Here is an 18,763-nt window from a genome sequence, read left to right on the forward strand (position 1 = left end):
AATTAGATATCCTCAAAAGAACTCTTTTGTCCTGACATTCCTTGTATATGATGCTTTACACTATTGCCTTGGAGAAAGGAAGAGGCTGGTCCTGTAGTCTCTTCTGTTTTCTCAAGGGCACAGAGAGGTTAAATTTGCTATAAGTGCCTCACCGAGTGTATGATGGGTAAGAAAGTACATAATATATCCCTCTGACTGATTATTGTTTTGCAGAGTCTGAAAATTGTAATTGACTCTGGTAAGGTCAATTGCCTTCTTTACGCAGTTAAACAGGAAGTATAAACAGATGAACAAAAGAGATCTGAGAAGCACCACCGCTTCGGTAATTGTTCAGAGAGAGACCGCCCAAACAGAAAACACACGCTATTTCCCCTCTGCCTGACCAATTTGGCATTCAGAGTACAAGTTTACAGGGGAGGGGTTGGGCCTCTCCAGGCAGGAACTGGAGTCAGACGCTTCCCTGCTACTTGCTGGGAGAGAAGAGCATTAGGAATGCCTTTCAGTGCCTGCGTTCCTGAACTGTCCCATAGAAGCCAGCCAGCTCTGGGAAATCCAGCCACTGCTCGCCCTCCACTTTGTAAGAGTCCTGATGCAGGCCAAATACTTCAGCACGAACAACATGCTGGCTGATGAATGGGGCACCACCTTGAGCCTGCATTCGCAAACCTCCACTCCATCCCAGCGCCCAAAGCAGGGGCACACAGGTACTCACTCTGTCCTCCTGAGTCCAAACGGGCCAGGCCCTAGAGAAATGCATGAGATAAGCTATCTCTCCGAGGAATGTACAAAATAGGGGGAAAGCGGGTGAATGTTTTCAAGATTTACAATCATGTGAACTATTCACTTTCCACCACTTGTGTTCCACTTCCTTTAAGAATATCTGAAAAAAATTAAACTCAGTATATGCAGACGTTTGTTGTTCTAAGATTCTCTTACTGGCAGAAGGCTTTGCAGTTGAGGGTGTGTTGTTTTGACCAGTTAGGTATGTCCTACAAAGTTGAGATTGTGTGTAAGAGTAAAGCATTGTCCCTTCTCCTTCCCGCCATCCCCTGAGGGCCAACTCCAATGCTGTTTTATTTACAGTCTGTGATTTTCTCTGGAAAGTTAGATTTTTAAAGGCTACCTTTCGGTTAGTTTTGCACTCATGGCTTTGGAGGGAGTTTTCCAAGCAGATACACCAAACCTGATATTTTGCTATAATTGTTCTTCATCGTGTAATGTGAGGCCTTTGTAAAGTCATATCAACATCAACTGTTTGGCTTTATCATCTATGGAATGCAGGGGCATTAAAGCAAATGCCTTTTAAGGCACCTTCAGCTCCGACATTCTGTGATTCAGGGATTTAAGTGGTGTCCTCAGTGGTGCAATTAGATCCTATTTCTTCCTACCCTTTGTTCTATTGAGTTCCAGAATATTATCGAGATGATTGAATTGAATTATAAAAATATTTAGTTTCAGTTACGTTTAGCTTCCATCTTATGCTTTTATTTCCAATAATTTACCCTGTGACATGTTAATAAAACATTTATTTTATTATAACATATATTATAGTTAATATATATTTTTCAGCCCAAAGAAGAGATAATTCATATATGTAGAGAAGAATATTTTTTGTTATTGTTATTAATCCTCACCTGAGTTATTTTTCCATTTATTTTTAGAGACAGCAGAAGGGAGATGGAGAGACAGAGAGAGAGAAACACCAATGTGAGAGAGACACGATTGGTTGCCTCGCACACTCAGGATGGCCAGGGCTAAAGAAGGATCTTATTTCCCAGGCAGCTCAGCCAATCTAAGGCTGATATGTGTCTTAAGGTCTAGTGAAAAGGTCTCATACTGGCATGGAGGCAGGACTAGATTCTAATACCTGGAAAGTCACTTACTAACTGTGTGATATTGGACATGTTATTTAAGTATTCTAGGCCTCAGTTTCTTTATTTATAAAATGCTAGTGATGATAAATATGTATACTTTGGTTATTATGTGCCTGGCATTGTTTTAAGTGCTTTATACCTATTACTGGTATTTTATATGGACTTATAAGCATATAACATGGAAGTAGCAAAACCTCTCTTATAAGGTGGCTATTAGTACTAAGGTTGATGAGCTATGCAAAGTCTTTGGTACACTGCAGGCATACCAAAAATGTGAGTTGTCCCCCCCCCCCCCCCCCCCCACACACACACACACAATTCCATTCCTGGAGAATTCCTAAAGTGTTTTGTTTTTGTGTCAGTCTGTATCAGAGAGATCCTCACTCAAAGTCTCTATCTGAACATGTCCTTCCTCTCTTGACCACACCCAGGTTTTCTTCCCTTTGGTGAATCTGGGCACACACCTTTCCCCTCTGCTCTTCCATGTCTCTCTATCTAGGTTTTATTCCTTCCCCCTCTAACATTTTCCATTCACACTCTATTTATTGACTGATCTGCCTCCTGAGACTCACTGATGTGGCTTCCCGTAACCTGTGAGGGGAGACTGGGGGATTTCCAGGCTCCTTGATGAAAAACAAAGTGACAACTTTGGGATGTGAGTTTCTGCAGCCACTAGATATGTGCACTAGGATATGATATGTTTTCCTCCAACAAATCCTGCCAAGAGATGGCCGTTAGGGCTGTGGTTTTTAAGTGGCTTGTGTATAACTTAATTTTTCACCTTTGACAAGAGCCAGGAACTCTCACAGGATTAGCCATCAGCATAATCAGGAACAGGGTGTACAAGTAAATTCTGTTGAGCTTGGAGGGTAGAGAGGGAAGTGTAAGGGATAAAACACTACTGAAACATCTGGCAACTTTTTGTGAGAAGTGGAAATTAAAACACTAGGAATAGAGGCTAAAAGCATTGTCTTCCAGGAAAACATCTGAAAATAGTTATTTTACCCTACGTGTATGATGTCTTGTTTTCACCTTGCGATAATGCAGATATTTAGAGCAATGTGCCTATGGCAGTCTAATTATTTCTTAGGAAAATAGATCTGAAATACTTTTGCTCTTAAAAAAAAAAAAAAAAAAAAAAAAAAAAACTAAAAAAAATCACTCTGGTATTGTTTTATTTTTATTTTTTTAGCAATGCAGATTCCACATAATTTATGGCAGAATTATAACTGGAATATTTTAGAATTAACAAAAATAAACAATATACATTTATTTTATAAATGTCCATCTTTTCAATATAAAGTTATGTATGTTTTGCCCCCCTAAAAATTAGAAAGATAGAAAGCAAAGATATAAGATAATACCCTCATGCCTTCTTCCCACAAATTATATTGGGAGTTATGCTACCCTAGGCCTGTTGCAAAGTACAGAATATAATGCCAAATATGATATGATCTCTGTTTATGAGGAAACTTAAAGTCTAATACAGTTCTCAACTCAGTAATAAATGTGGTAAGTGCCACGATGAAAGCATGGTACAATGGAGACCTTGGTTACTTCTATCTGGTAAGGGTCACAGGGATCAGGAAAGTTTTGAGAGAGGGAGTGACCATTGAGTTGAGTTGACTTTAAGATGTTCCTCATGATATGGAAGCAGAAATGGAAAAGTTAAGAGGCTGAGGGCCTTACAGGCAAACAGACACATGAGAGAAAAGCCAAGGAGGTCTTCAATAACTTTGTTTATCAGAGAACTATAAGCAATATATTATTATTCAGATGTAAAGTTGAAGGGGGAAGCTCCATCAGAGGTTAAGTCTGGAAAGGTAAAGAGGACCTATTGTGTCATAGGGAGGTATTTTGATTCTATTCAGTAGGTAAAATGAGTTAACTAAAGGATCTAAACAGGTAGAAACATAATCAATTATGTGTTTTTAGAAGATCATCTAAGCTATACTGAGGAGGATAGATTGAAGGAGTATGAAACCGGATGAGCTGACAGAGTTTGCACTGTATGAGCATGGGATTTGAGAACCTGAATTGAGGTGGTATGGGAATGAGGAGGTAGAATCAGATATGAAAGATGTGAAGGAGGTAGAATTTAAATAACTTGTGACAGGTTATAAGTGGGAAGAGAAAGGGAGAGCATAGGTTGACTAGGTTCCATCTGATAGTATGTTGATGATGCTGCTGTTAACTGAGATGGAAACTACAGAAAGAATAGGAAAGATAATGAATTCAGTTTGAGTTTGAGATGCCTATATGAGAAGGGACATGCAGTTGGTATTGCCCAAAGACACTTGTACTAGTATACACAGCATGTAGATTGGAAGCAAGGATTCCTGCTGAAGATTAAAGATAATAGCCTGTTTCTCTGTGAGTCCTGGTTCACAGGGATGTAGACAGTGTGGTGTTAGGCATGACAATATAATCCTGGCTCTGCCACTAGTTTGCAATGTGGCTTTGCACACATCTTTGAATTCTCTTTGTCTCTTCCAGCTTTTAGATCCCTTTCATTTTGGAAGCATACTAATAGATCAGTTTAGTAATGTCTGTTTCATTTGTTTTTAGGCCCAAGGAATGGAGGTATAAAATTTCCCCTCTCTGTTGCTTGGTGATGACAACTTGCTTGGTGTGACAACTCACTTCATCCACAAAGTTTCTTATAACTACAAAGGAATTTGTGTTCAAAATTTGACCTTAGCACTGTAGCCTTTTATAGTATAGTTATAGTAAGAGGGTACAGGAAAGGATGTTTTTTCTCTATATATATCTTATTATTCCTAGGGATGTTTATATCATTCCTTGGCCTGTCCACACCTTCTTCTAAACATGCCTCAGGAGACAGCATCAGAGTTCTCTTCCAAAAAACAGAGACACAATGAAGCCAAGTCAAACCGAAGCAACTCCCAAGCAGCTTATTTTTCTTATTTCAGGGTGGGAGTGATCCCTAGAGAGAGATCACATTATAAGCAGCACACTTGGATTAAAACTCAGGAATATTAAAACCAGAGTTAGGAAAAAATACCTTCAGGGGGGAAAAAGAAAAAGTGAAATTTGCAACTTCATAGTCTCTCCATCACAGTCTCTCCATCTAAGGTCTGGTTTCTTAGAAGTAACCATACCTGGTGTGGAAACCCCCTATAGAACAGGAAGATATTTTAAATACTGAGGGAGAGAAAGTGGAAGGGAAGAAGGAAAGAGGAGAGAGGAAGGGAGAGAATCAGTGAGGGAGAGAAAGAGAGAAGAGTCAGAGTAGAAAAATTTCCAAATTATCAGGGAAATATGATTCATTTGAAATGAAATTGAATATCCAATCTAATAAAGAGGGAATATGCTAATTGACTGCCACGCCCTCAAAGATGGCGGTGCCCAGTTCTCTCAGCCCTGTCAGGGCAGCAGGTGTGCAGCACGGCCAGGCCCACCCCCAGGCGGGTCCAGCTGCTCTGTGTTCCTGCTTCCAGAGTCCCCCAGGCCCTTCAGCCCCACATCTGCCCAGGGCAGGCCCAAGGCACAGGCAAGCCCCTGACGTCAGCTGCCCAGCCACCCAAGGCTGGCCCAAGGGACAATCAGATGACTGAACTACAGGCTGTGTGGGGCAACCAGACAGGCAGGGGGTTAGTGATGGACAGTCAAACGACTGAACAAGCAGGCTGTGTGGGGTGACCAGGTTGGCAGGGAAGCTGTGAGGGGTGACCAGGCTAACAGAGGGGGTGACCAGGCTGGCAGAGGGGGTGCAGTTGGGGGCAATCAAGCTGGCAGGAGAAGGGCAATTGGGGGCTATTAGGCTGGCAAAGGGGGCAATGAGGGGTGACTTGGCCAGCTGGTCGGGGGTGGGGGGTGTCAGTTAGAGGAGACCAAGCCAGCAGGGGGGAGGAAGGGAGTTAGGGGCAACCAGGCTGGCAGGTGGGAGTAGTTGGGGGCGACCAGGCTGTCAGGGGGGCAGTTAGTGGTGACCAGACCAGCAGATGGGTAGTTAGGAATGACCAGGCTGGCAGGGAGGAGGCAATTGGGGGCGACATGGCTGGATGTGGAGAGAGTAAGGAGCAATTAGGCCAGCAAGGGGGACCAGTTAGGGGCAACCAGGCAGGCAGGCAGACGAGTGATTAGGAGCCAGTGGTCCAGGATTGTGAGAGGGATCTCCATCTAGACCGGCAACCAGACATTCCCCAAAGAGTCCCAGATTGGAGAGGGTGCAGGCTGGGCTGAGGGGACTCCCCAGCCCCCTTGTGCACAAATTTCATGCACCAGGCCTCTAGTCTATATGATCTTTGAAATCATAATAATCTGGCCACTCAGTGTATATTCTATATAATAAAAGGCTCATATGCAAATTGTCCCCTCAACCAGGAGTTTGACCAACAGGTAGGCTGGCCAACTGCTCGCCCCTCCCCCCCCCCCCCCCCCCCCCCCCGCCAGGCTGACTGAACTCCACCCATGCATGAATTCATGCACCAGGCATCTAACACACACACACACACACACACACACACACACACATACACACACACACACACACTGAGTGGCCAGGTTATTTTGTGTTCAGAAATCATAATAATCTGGCCACTCAATATATATAGTAATTGAGCTTATTTCAACTAATGTCTATGTGTTAAAAGAACAATAATCTTTTTAAAAAAAGAGCTTACTTTCTACCGGAGTTTGACAGATATAAAGCAAAGGAAATAAGATATGTAATATATCTGGTGGTAATACAAGATGTGGAGAAAAATAAAGCCAGCGTGGTGGTTGGTCCACATATGCACATGTATCTCTGGAATCTAGAAACTGAGCCAAACCGGTCAGGTTGATGTTCTTTGGCAATATAGAACTTTAAAAAGACAAAATTTTGGAGAATTTATTTAGACTTGTTCTTTTATGCTCTGCTGCTCTGAGATACTCTTAATGACAATGCCTTGAGAAATCACAATTTCCAGGAAAACTTAGATCAAAGCACACAGGCCAGATCTCTCATATCTGCTCATGATTCAGAATCTCACATGTCAATGATAGAAGCCAGTACAGCTAGGAGATAAATTTAGCAGAGTCTGCCCTCTGCTGACAGAAAGGTTGCTGAAAAGTCAGTTGATTTTAAAAAGTCAACCAGTAAGGTTTAACTTTAGATAATCTTCCCTGGCTTTGTAAATATTATGTAGTTTAAGAAATAGTAGTGGGGTTTTTTTGTTTGTTTGTTTGTTTTTTATAATTTCATTCTTAATTCATTTACTCACTAAATATCCAGCCCTACTGTGCCAGGCACTATTTTCAGTACTGGAAATACACTGGTGAACAAGGTAGACAAGATCACTTTTTAAATGGAGTATACATTTAAGGGGGAGGAGATAGAGCAAAACAAACAAATCCATGAAAAGAACACTTAATAATCTTGGTTTTAAAAATCAGACACAATGGGTTAATGTGCTAGAGATGGATGCATGGACATCTGCTAAGGAAGTGCCATTTAAACTGAAAGCTGAATACCAGGAAGTAGCCTACCCACAAACCCACCTGAGGATTGATTACTGCTGGGGTAGAGGCAGAGCTAGCACAAAGGCATTGTGACCAGATTGTTTGTTTCAAGGATAAACAGAGGCCACTGGAGTAGAGCATTTGCCTGAGGGCTGAGCAGTGCAAAAATGATGAGTCATGTAGGTTCTTAGAGAATTTTATTCTAAGTGCAATAAAGATATTGGACGTCTGGAAATACCATAATCAAATTTCCATTTTTTTAAAAAAGAACAATCTGAGTCTTTATGAAAAGTGATTTGGATTTTATTCAAATTGTAATGCAAACTATTGAAAGTTTTTTTTATGAAGGAGATGATTACTAAGAGAAATTAAGATTCACATTTTAAAATACATCAATGTCTGCTAAGGACATTGATGTATTTTAAAAATACATCAATTTTTACTTAATTTTTACTTAATTTCCCTACTAGATTGTAAGTTTCAAAGGATAGTGACGATATTTTCTATTTCTATACATCTTTACCACTTATCATTCCCTATTTGGAAATAATGTTTGGTACAAATCTCTGTACGTAGAATACATTCTGTAGAGTACTCTTCTAAAGAGGAATTGAAATTATGTTTCTTTAATCTTTTTGTTTTAGAACCTGACTTGAATGCCTAATGAAGTGAAACTCACAAGTCATAAAGAGATCAGTTTGTTTTAGGGTTTCTCTCTCCCTTTGTTTCATTTTAATCTCAATGCAACCTGCACCTTATCAGGGAGTCTTCCTTGCCAGATTCACAGGTTCATTCAGATTGATAGCTGATCTCATTAGGTGACAGGTTTACTTCTCCTAAGCAGAGCCCCTAAAATTACCACATGGTAGCCCTGACTGGTTTGGCTCAGTGGATAAAGTGCCTGCTTGTGGACTGAAGGGTCCCAGGTTCAATTCCAGTCAAGGGCATGTTCCTTGGTTTTGGGCACATCCCCAGTAGGGGGTGTGCAGGAGGCAGCTGATCAATGTTTCTATCTCATCAATGCTTCTGGCTCTCTAATCCCTCTCCCTTCCTTTCTGTATAAAAAATAAATAAAAATTACCACATGGTAAATTGTGAAGGTATAGACAAGGGATGTTGTCTATAAGATTTTTTTTTTATTATTACTTAACTAGAGGCCAGGTGCACAGAATTCATGCACAGTGGGGTCCCTAGGCCTGGCCATTGATCGGGGCCTGCTGATTGGGGACCAGGCCAACCAGGACCAAGCTGAAGAGGAGGTGAAGGTCGCCAGACCAGGCATTTAAGGAATAGACACCAGACTCCAATGTTGCCATTGTCAGTGCCCTGCCACTGTGTGGTTTCTTACCTCTCTCTCCTTCTTCCCTCACCACCACAGCTGATCAGGTCCTACTGGCCAGGGGAGAGGCAGGGCACAGGAGGTTGGCCACCAACCCCAAGGAGGGAGCTAGTCCTCGGCCCCCCTGGGAAAGGGGCTGCAGGGGTCACAACCCATCCCCAGTTCGCAGTCACAGCTCAGGGGCCGGGGAAAGGGACTGCAGAGGTTGGCTGGCCAGGGAAAGTTGGCTATGGGAGCACACTGACCACCAGGGGGCAGCTCCTGCATTGAACATCTGCTCCCTGGTGGTCAGTGCACATCATAGCAGTGCATTCTGTTCATTCCAGTAGCTTAGACTTTTTTATATATAGACTAGATGCCTGGTGCACGAAATTTGTGCAAAGGACTCAGCCCTCGTAACCCCAGCCAGCCCTTCAGCTGGCCCTCACAGTCCAGGCTTTGTCTGGAAGGTCGTCTGGAAGGTAGTATGGTCATTCTGCTATTCAGTCTAATTAGTATATTAGCTCTTTATTACATAGGATTGGCTCAAAATTGAGATAGCTTGGATCTATCCTTGAGAAATTGATGATCATATTCCTTTTTATTTTATTTTATTTTTTTTAATATGTCTTTTTTATTTTTACAGAGAAAGAAGGAAGAGGTGGGGGAGAGAGAGAAGCATCAATGAGAGAAAAACATGATCAGCTGACTCCTGTACACACCCTACTGGGAATTGACCACAACCTGGGCATGTGCCCTGTCCAGAAATCTAACTGGCAACCCAACTGGCAACTTTTTGGTGCACTGTATGATGCTCAACTAACTGAACCACTCTGGCCATGGCAATGATTTGTTTCTCTATAACCTATTTTTTGGAGAGCTATCAATTGAAAGAACAAACAAAATCTTTACAAAAAAAAGGACTTTCAACAACAACAAAAAAAGATCCCTAAAAGAAACAGTAAAATAATTTCTCACTACTGATATGCAATTTGCTTTTTGGAAGAAGCATGTGAAACTTGGGAGGGATGATATTTTGCAAAAGTGACAAAAATTAATTTCATCTCTTCTTTGATGATGTATAAAATGGTTCCTCCTTCAGGCATTTACATGAGATTCTTTTGTAACTCAAATTTTGATAAAAATAAAGTTATACAAACAAAGAAAGATAAAGATAATAGTAAAGCATAACTTGACTCATTACAAAGTAAGAGTGGGTGGGTGTGGGGGGATAGCAATGGGCGGGGCTTGTAAAAAGAATCTAGCCTGGGAAGGTGAGGCTTGGCCCGGAGCATTATGATAATGTTTCTGAGCGAGGGCAGGAAGAATGTTATCTAGTCCCTGACTACTGTTCTGCAGGACTTGTTCTTTCCCAGAACCAACTCCTCTTGCTTGCAGCTGACCTACATCCAAGAGAAAAAACACACACAAAAAAAACCCTGTCTTTTCTTTTGTTTCCTGCAGAGCAGCCACCTCCCTCTTCAGCATGGCGTCCAGTGGCCTTGATCCTGATCATTTTGTGCCTGGTGCTGCTGATTGGCCTGGCCGTACTGGGGTTTGTGTGTAAGTCTGCACTCTGACTTGGGGGAGGATCCTGGCTCCAAGGTTTGTCTAAGATGAGAAATATTTGTACTTCCAGAGCTTATGGATAAACGCAATGTTCCTTAAGTGGTACAATGTTCCAAAGTACCACTTAAGTAGTGAGTAGTGGAAGAAATCAATCGCTAGCTAGATTTTTATGTTCTGTTTGACATAAGTTTTTGTTTAAGTATGCCAATATTTAAAATCAACTATTATTAATAAATGCGTGCTTTAGCTTCTTCCATTTCGCAAAAGATTTGAGGCAGTTGTTTTCACCGTAAGCTCAGTGGGCTAACACAGAGGGAAGACTACCCCCATTCATATTGCACCCCCACAATATAAGAAGAAAGACCAGGTCTTTAATCACTATAATATTTTTCAAAAGGTCCAGGAAGTTATACTATCATTTTGCTAAAATCTATGACAATAAGAAAAGGAAAAATGCATGCATAAAATTCTTTAAATTTCAAATTAGTAAGGACATGTTCAAAAACTTAAAAAAGTGGACACATTTGCTTCATGTGATCATTACAGCATTGTTCCCTGAAACAGTTGAAGAAGGTGGTTCCAAATAAACGGTTACATTGATGAGCAGGTTTTAATGTAAAAAAAAAAAAAAAAATTACAGGAAATCTGCAAACTTTTACTATCTTAAATTTTAAAATAAAAAAAAGTAGTTTCTACTCTGATCCCAAAATTCCTATTTTATTTTGATATAATTAACTATTGTTTTGCAACCACCATTCTTTTTAAGGATATAAAGCAACTTTCATGATTCATAAAGGGTTTTATTTTCGTAAAGGATTTTTGCATTTAGATTGATAGTAGAAACCTGGAGTTTAAATCTGAGTGTTGAACATTTTTAATAAAATGATAGTAACTTATTCTTACTGAGTCAAACCACAAATGTATAAAAACTTAGAAATGATAAGATGACCATTTTAATGACTGAATGAGATAATCTATGGTACATTGTCAATGCTCCATACAATAGACAAAGGATAAATGGATTTGTGGGTTTAGGTTAAGTAATGATTTTAGAATATACAAAATTTTTTTATTAAACAGTAAATATGGTTAAGAAATTTATTCCTGAAATTAGAAAATATGATTCCATATTTTCAGATAAGAAAACAAACTTGGAGAACCTAACTTGCCCCCAGAAATACAATTTATTATGTGCCACAGTCCAAAATTGAATATAGGTAAATGAGAGAGCTCAGAGCCTTTGATCATACACAAGATACTGTTTTATCTTCCCCATATGCAGAAAATAGACATGGAAATAAATAAACTGTCTAGACTAACTTGGTAACTTGGCTTAGTTTTTCAGTTCTACCAGCTATCCAACACCCAGAAAGACAGCATTAATAAACTGGAAGAAAGATCGGGGAATCTCTCCCAACAACTGCAATCCCTCCAAGCCCAGAACAGGAAGCTTGTAGAAACTCTGCAGCAGGTGGCTGAAAAATACTGTCGTGAGCTTTATAACAAAACTGGAGGTGAGTCCTGATCACTAAGCTCCTCCCACCCTCAGGATGTCTGTTAGTACAGTGTATCTGGGAACCAATATATTAATTCATTGGTTGAATTATTTAACGAGTTTTCTGGCAAACTTAATGGTTTGGGCATCGAGATCATGTCCAGTTATTGGAATCATTTAGCTCAGATACATCTGTGTTGCAACACATAAAGGGATTCTTGAAACTCAGACATTTTAGACAATGCAAGAGGCCTAAGAGGTGAATATAACTGCATATTTAAGGAATAATAAGGAGCTTGTGTACCTGGACCAGAGTGAGTGAGTAGAAGACTAATAAAAGATGAGGTTGAGATTATTTATGGCTTAGGGGACATTGTAAGGGATTTGTCTTCCATTTGGAGCAAAACGAGAATTCATTACAGAATCTTGAGCATAAGAAATACATGTGTGACATGAATTTTAAAAGGCTCATTCTGCTACTCTGTTGAATCCACACTGGAAGAGGGAAGTCTAGAAACAGAGAAATCATGTAAGAGATGGCTACTGCAGTAATCCAGGGAAGAGGATAATGGTGGTCCAAACTAGGATATGATCAGTGGAGATGAATGCATGATGTAATAAATGGGCTGTGAGAGAAATAAAGGAGTCTAAGATATCTCCAGAGTTTTTGAGCAATGCAACTAGAAGCATAGAGATGTGATCAAGAGGAATGAAGAAGAATTCTGTGGTTATAAAAGGGAAGGTTAGAAACCAGGAATGACATTTTGGGCAGGTTGAATTTGAAATATAATATAGATATCCAAGTGGAGATATGGATAGCCAGTTTGGTATACAAGAGATAAGGTCTAGGCCATAAATACAAACTGACTTACAAAGAAATATAAATTATTTATTTGTTTAAAACTTTGTTTTACCTTATAAAATATTACTAATATACAGAAAAATACAAACAATAATATAATATCTATTTGCATTGACCACTCAGATTTCAATGTTCACATTTTGACACTGAATTGTCTTGAAAATAAAGACATTTTTGTGGAATTATTGAGGTTCCATCCTACCATATACCAACAAGGGACTTGGTTACAGGTCCCGAACCCTCAAAGGCCAAGGCCATGTTCCCACATAGATATGGCTGTCAGGACTTAGTTCCTATATTTACAACCACTACCCACAGTAGTCCATCTCACCCTTGAACTCTGTACTTAATTCTCTAACTTGGATGTCCATCTTAATCTCTGATACATGGATATTTACCATTCTAATTCATACTTGCCTAAGAATTTTTTTTCTAAAAGTTTATTTGTGTTTAAAATGAGAAAAGAGTTCATACCCTATTGATATATATTGCATTAAAAAACCTATTTGCTATTATATAAGAGGATTTTGAAGAAGAAAATTATCAAAACTTCAATTGTTTCTTGAGTACAATGTATGTTGAGTTTCTGGACATATGCAAAGTTCTGTATGTATTGGACATCCTCTCTGTGTGTGTGCTGAATTGCACAGGGCAAGGAGCAAGAAGTCCCAATCATTCACTGTTAGACTCTATATCCATGAAAGCAGGTAGTGTCTATATTAATTTCTCAGGACCAATTATAATTCTTGGAATATAAGTGGTGCTAGGTAACAATTGTAGTTATTGCATCGGCAAATAATATCTAAGAGAAAGGGAGTTCATTCTTTCTTGGGTCATCAAATACTATATAATTTCAAGAGAGGCAAGAAAACAGATCTATGTAGAAAATAACTTACTAAAAATTGGTTTCTTTCTAAGAGCATAGATGTAGCCCTTGCCCAGAAAATTGGAAATGGCATGGGGACAAGTGCTACCAGTTCTATAAAAAGAGCAAGAGTTGGCAGGACTGTGACTCTTTCTGCACTGCTGAAAACTCAACCATGCTGAAGATAAAGACACAGGAAGTGCTGGTAAGGTCCTGAGTTTTGGTCAATGTTTGAAGTATTCTCTAAAAGATGTCTTTGAAGAAGAATAATCTAAGGAGTCAAGGTCCACAGACTCTCTCACTTATTTCAATCAGGGATTTGTATCAATTTATACATGTATATGTGCATGTATTTGAAAGTATATGTATGATCCCTGGCTGGGTGGCTTAGGTAGTTAGGACATAATCCTCTACACCTAAAGGTTTTGTGTTTGATTCCCAGTCAAGACACATTTCTAGGTTGCAGGTTTGATCCCTATTCAGGGAGCATATGGGAAGCAACAGATCAATGGTCCTGTCTTATATCAACCTTTCTCTTTCTCTAAAAATCAATTAAAAAAATCCTCATGTGAGGAATATATATGCACAAATTGTGTGCCAGTAGCTCGCTGCTACCCTCCTGTAGATCTTTCTGCCCTCCCAATAACTTGCTGTCCTGCGCCTTCCTGTAGCTCTCCACCACCTACTTGTAGCTCGCTGCCCCACCCTCCTGCTGATCCGAGATCTGATCATTGCAGTCGGTCGGTTGTTATGCCTCATGGCATAATGGATAATTAGCATATTCCTCTCTTATTATATAGGATATCTATATAATAAAGAGCCAGGGTTGTAAGACCATTACGACCAAAGGCTAGACTAGACCAGAAGTTATTGTTGGGTTGCCGTGGTGACCCAGCACTGACTGGGGCCGCTGCCAGTGCCTCAACCCAGTTCTGACTGCCTAGGGGGCTATGGATCAGGCCCAAAGAGAGGCCTGCAAAGCAAGAGGCCAGGTATGATTCATAGCCTCTGTGGTATCTGTTGATCAGAACTTGCCTTTTTCTCTCCCACCTGGCCAATAGCAGGGCCTTCATTTCTCTCCATGCCTCCACTGGGGCTGCTGATCAGCTCTGCCTTTCTGATCAGGCCCCATTCATAGGCCCAGAGATGCTGACTGGCATAGAAACTGATCAATCAGAACTAAAAGTGGGTGAATGTAAGGAGCCAATGGCTGCCTAGGAGGCAGAGCTTTTGACACTAACTGGCATAGAAACTGACCCATCAGAACCAAATTGGCTGGCAGAGGAGGGCAGTTGGAGGTGAAATCAGGCCGGCAGGGGAGGGCAGTTAGGGGTGATCAGGCAGTCAGACAGAGAGTTTAGGGGAAATCAGGCAGGCAGCAGGTGAGTGGTTAGGAGTCAGAGGTCTCAGATTGTGAGAGGGGATGTCCAAGTCCAACTGCTGGTTTAGGCCCGATCCCTGACTCAGAGGAACATTGATCTCAGGGATCGGACCTAAACTGGCAGTCAGACACACCCTGAGGGGTCCCTGGCTGAGGGAAACCCCCCTCCATGCACAAATTTCATGCACTGGGCCTCTAGTGTGTGTGTGTGTGTGTGTATGAAAATTTCTCTTTCTCCTCTTCCTAGTCTGAGACATAAGTCATCCTTCCAAAATCTTCTTTTACCTCTTTTAACATTAAATCTTTTCATTATTCTTTCTCTATTTGGTCAGTTCCTTCTGCATATATTTCTAAAAGTTACTTCCTCATTCCTGCATTTTTTTTTCTTCCACTTCCCAGAATCACTTCACATCTCTTTGCAAATCTGCCTCCTGTATTTTTTTTTTTTTAATATATGTGCCTAAGTATTTACCCCATGACTTGAAAATAATAGGTCACTCTTAAATCTTGGTTGATGTGCTTCTTTGTTTCAAAATATCAGTATGTCTCTCATGCATGAACAAATGAACTGACCTTAGCATAGATGCTTTCACTTAAATGAATTATTATCTATGTGAGGAAGGAATCATGTCTTGTTCTCATACTAAAAGTGTTGGATGCTACTGCACGTCACTGTGTATATATGTGTGTGTATTATAATATCTTTAAAAGCTAAACGTTTTCTTGTGTGCCTTTGCAGCAGTTTGCCATGCCTCAGAGCTACTCTGAGTTTTTCTACTCTTACTGGATAGGGCTATCCCGCAACGACAGTGACAAGGCCTGGCTGTGGGTGGATGGAGCTCCTTACACTTCTGAACTGTAAGCCTTCAGAATATCTTGTGGGAAAGGCATGTAATAGAGAGTGACAGACCAACAAATTGGCACTAACTGGACATCTGCTTTGTATTGGATACTATGTTTGTAGGAGGATGTCCTGAGGCAGACAGATAAAAGTGTTAATAAAATTGTAGGAAATAGGAAATATACAACTTAATCATTTTTATTTATTTTTAAAAAATATATTTTATTGAATTTTTACAGAGTGGAAGAGAGAGGGATAGAGAGTTAGAAACATCGATGAGAGAGAATCATCAATCAGCTGCCTCCTACACACCCCCTACTGGGTATGTGCCTGCAACCAAGGTACTTGCCCTTGACCCGAATCAAACCTGGGACCCTTCAGTCCACAGAGGACACTCTATCTGCTGAGTCAAACCGGTTAGGGCAATCATTTTTATCTTACAGTTAAATAAACTGAGTCATAGAGAAGGCAATTTTTATCAGATGGCTATAAAAGTACATTTTAAAATTGGATGATAACATGTACCATAATTTTAAATAGAAATAGTATTGGTTGCTTTGTTTGATTTGATGCTTCAAAGAATGACCATGGAAATGGAGGGGCTGAAATGAAAGTGGTTGTTGACTTCATCTTTCCAGTAAACTCATTCTGGGCATCTCTTCTATAATTGTATCAAGTTAGGAATATTTCCTATGTACTTTCTAAGTGCTTAGTATTTCTTTCTATAAATAAAATATAATTAAGTTAACTTTTTTTCTTTTTTAAGGTTTAAGATTAAAATTGATTTCACCAGTTCAAGAGATGGGGACTGTGTGACCATTCTCAGTGGAATATTTTTCTCAAAGAACTGCCAAGAGTTGAGACGGTGTGCGTGTGAAACAGTGGCGACCCCAGTCAAGTTAGAGAGACTTCCCTAGTGGCTGTGAATCATTCATTCACATGAGCTGATTGACTCTCCAGCTTCGACTACAACTGTGTGCTCCCTCCCTTCAGAGAAATTGAAGATCAGAACAAAAGTCATTCTCTTTACGTGCACCTGTAATAGTTTGGTTTCAAACTATTCTCTCATTTGATCCACGTTTATGCAACAATTCAACAAAAAGCTTGAGCCACGCAAAGTCAATGCCAAGGATATTTGAGACATAGGGAAATGGAAAAAAATCTGAAAAGGCAATTGCTCTGACCAGCACAAGAAGATTTTTCATATTTCCTGCTCAAGATCACCAGTACTTCTGAGCTTGGAAGTTCATGCACATATTCACCAGTCACAAAGTATCCTATCGCCAACTGGGCCCTGAAATCCATGATTGTTGTAATCCACCTTCTTGATCTTGAGATAACTTTCTAGCGTTTCTTCTCTCTCAACATCTAATTTTGTTTGTTTGTTTGTTTCTATGTCTTCCTTAATACTTGGAGTGAGAAACTTAAACAGAGGAACTAAATGTATGTAAGATCCTTTGCTCCAACAGTTAATAAGTCCATGAGAAATTAGCAATAATTTCTTATACTGAGCTAACAAATACAAAGCTAATTCATTTGGTTTGCTTAAATTCATATATATATTTTTTCATCTCAATTTCTCAATAGAGCCCCCATCTGCTCTGGCTAATTCTCTTTATGGGAATCTTAACTTATTACAAACATACCTCTCCCTGTCTATTTAAGATTCTAATGATTGTCTCCTAGGAATTTCTTCTAGGATAGAAATAGTCTCAACTTGGTTCCATATCAGAATTACTATCCCTGATACTCCTTTCAGAGAGATTGACAACCAGAACAAAAATCAGTCTGTTTATGTGCATCTGGAATAATTTAGTTTCAGTTCCTATTTTCTTCCATTTGATCCATGTTTATATCTTTCAGGTACTGGAGATTTAATAATAATAAACAATGTGAAGTGTGTGTGTGATTTTTAGAATGAATTTGAGATTTGGGGGAAAAGTCAATAAGAAAATGCTCTTCAAAACATGATAGAAGTGTTTTGATTGTGCCTTATGAGACATTGTATGGGCTCTACAAGAGTACTGATTCTTTGATTGAGGGAAATAAGAAGTCTTTGAGATGCATTCTGTCTTCAAAAGGATGGTTTTAAGACTTTCTAAAAATGAAATCCTTTGAAGCAAATCTGTCATCAACACGTGGCTCAAGATGAGTAAACCGAATTGTAGTAGGGCAAGTTATCTAACCAGGTCATGGAGAGTGAGAGGCTGTGACATACATGGTTGGCTTTTTGGGGAGGTGTCCCTTTCTCCGGATGACAATATGCACAGCCAGACAGGGGTCATATCAAAGAACACCATCATGAACACTGACTTCATTTGTTTATAGATAAATCCATTTTAGGGCCTTAACACTAGAAAGGATAATTTATTATAGATCTTTATTTTTCAATAGTGGAACCTGGAATGCCTCAGTTTTATTTTCAGTAAACATCTATCTTATGGTGAAATGACATGAAGTTTGCAAACATATGATAAAGAGAAGAGTTTTGTGTTAATTTTCATAAGGCTATGTCACCTATCAATTACTAATTACAGATTTCTCCTTTCAATTTTTCAGTCCATTGGCTAGGAAAATTCTTCATTGTTAAACAATTTTTGTGCTAATTTATTATGTTGTGTAAGAACTGCACTTGTGTTCATAAAATGAGAATTTTTAGATCCCTTTGTTTTATTTTTGCAAAATCACTTATTTCAAGAAGTTTATTTCATTAAGTATAAAACGAAAATATTTATAATTTCTTTACAGTATTATTATTAACCAAAATGAGGTAAATGTGAAGTCACTTCTATAATCTAAATTGTAATATAAAATTTAAGGGATATTAAAAATATGTAAAAAGAGCACAAAGGAATTTAGTGGTTATCTATACTAATAAAAGGGCAACATGCTAATTAGACTGGGAGACCTTCTGGGAAACCTTCTGGATATCCTTCCAGACAAAGCCATGGTGGTGGGGCTGAGGCAGAGGCGGTTAAGGGTGATAAGGCCTGCAGGGGAGGGCAGTTGGGAGCAAGCAGGCTGGCGGGAGAGGGGTGGCAGTTGGAAGCGAGCAGGCCAGCATGGGAGACAGTTCGGGATGAGCAGGCCAG

The 18,763-nt window shown here is 39.8% G+C and overlaps 1 protein-coding gene across 2 annotated transcripts; it reads left to right on the forward strand.

The window, feature by feature from the left end:
* The first annotated feature begins 380 nt into the window (after window positions 1–380).
* On the forward strand, window positions 381–17,573 carry CLEC1A (C-type lectin domain family 1 member A). 2 transcript variants are annotated; one of them, XM_084876693.1, is made up of 6 exons: window positions 381–704; window positions 10,123–10,221; window positions 11,565–11,741; window positions 13,503–13,654; window positions 15,570–15,688; window positions 16,438–17,573. In XM_084876693.1, the coding sequence occupies exons 1-6, from the start codon at window positions 590–592 to the stop codon at window positions 16,586–16,588; spliced, it is 813 nt and encodes a 270-aa protein (XP_084732819.1). In that variant the 5' UTR covers window positions 381–589; the 3' UTR covers window positions 16,589–17,573. The 2 variants fall into 2 exon arrangements, with proteins under 2 accessions (XP_084732819.1, XP_084732820.1); XM_084876694.1 differs by having other exon boundaries at window positions 390–704; window positions 15,622–15,688.
* The last annotated feature ends 1,190 nt before the right edge of the window (window positions 17,574–18,763 follow it).

The sequence above is a fragment of the Pipistrellus hanaki genome (genome assembly GCF_964339955.1).
Source record: "Pipistrellus hanaki genome assembly, chromosome: 3".
Taxonomy (NCBI): domain Eukaryota; kingdom Metazoa; phylum Chordata; class Mammalia; order Chiroptera; family Vespertilionidae; genus Pipistrellus; species Pipistrellus hanaki.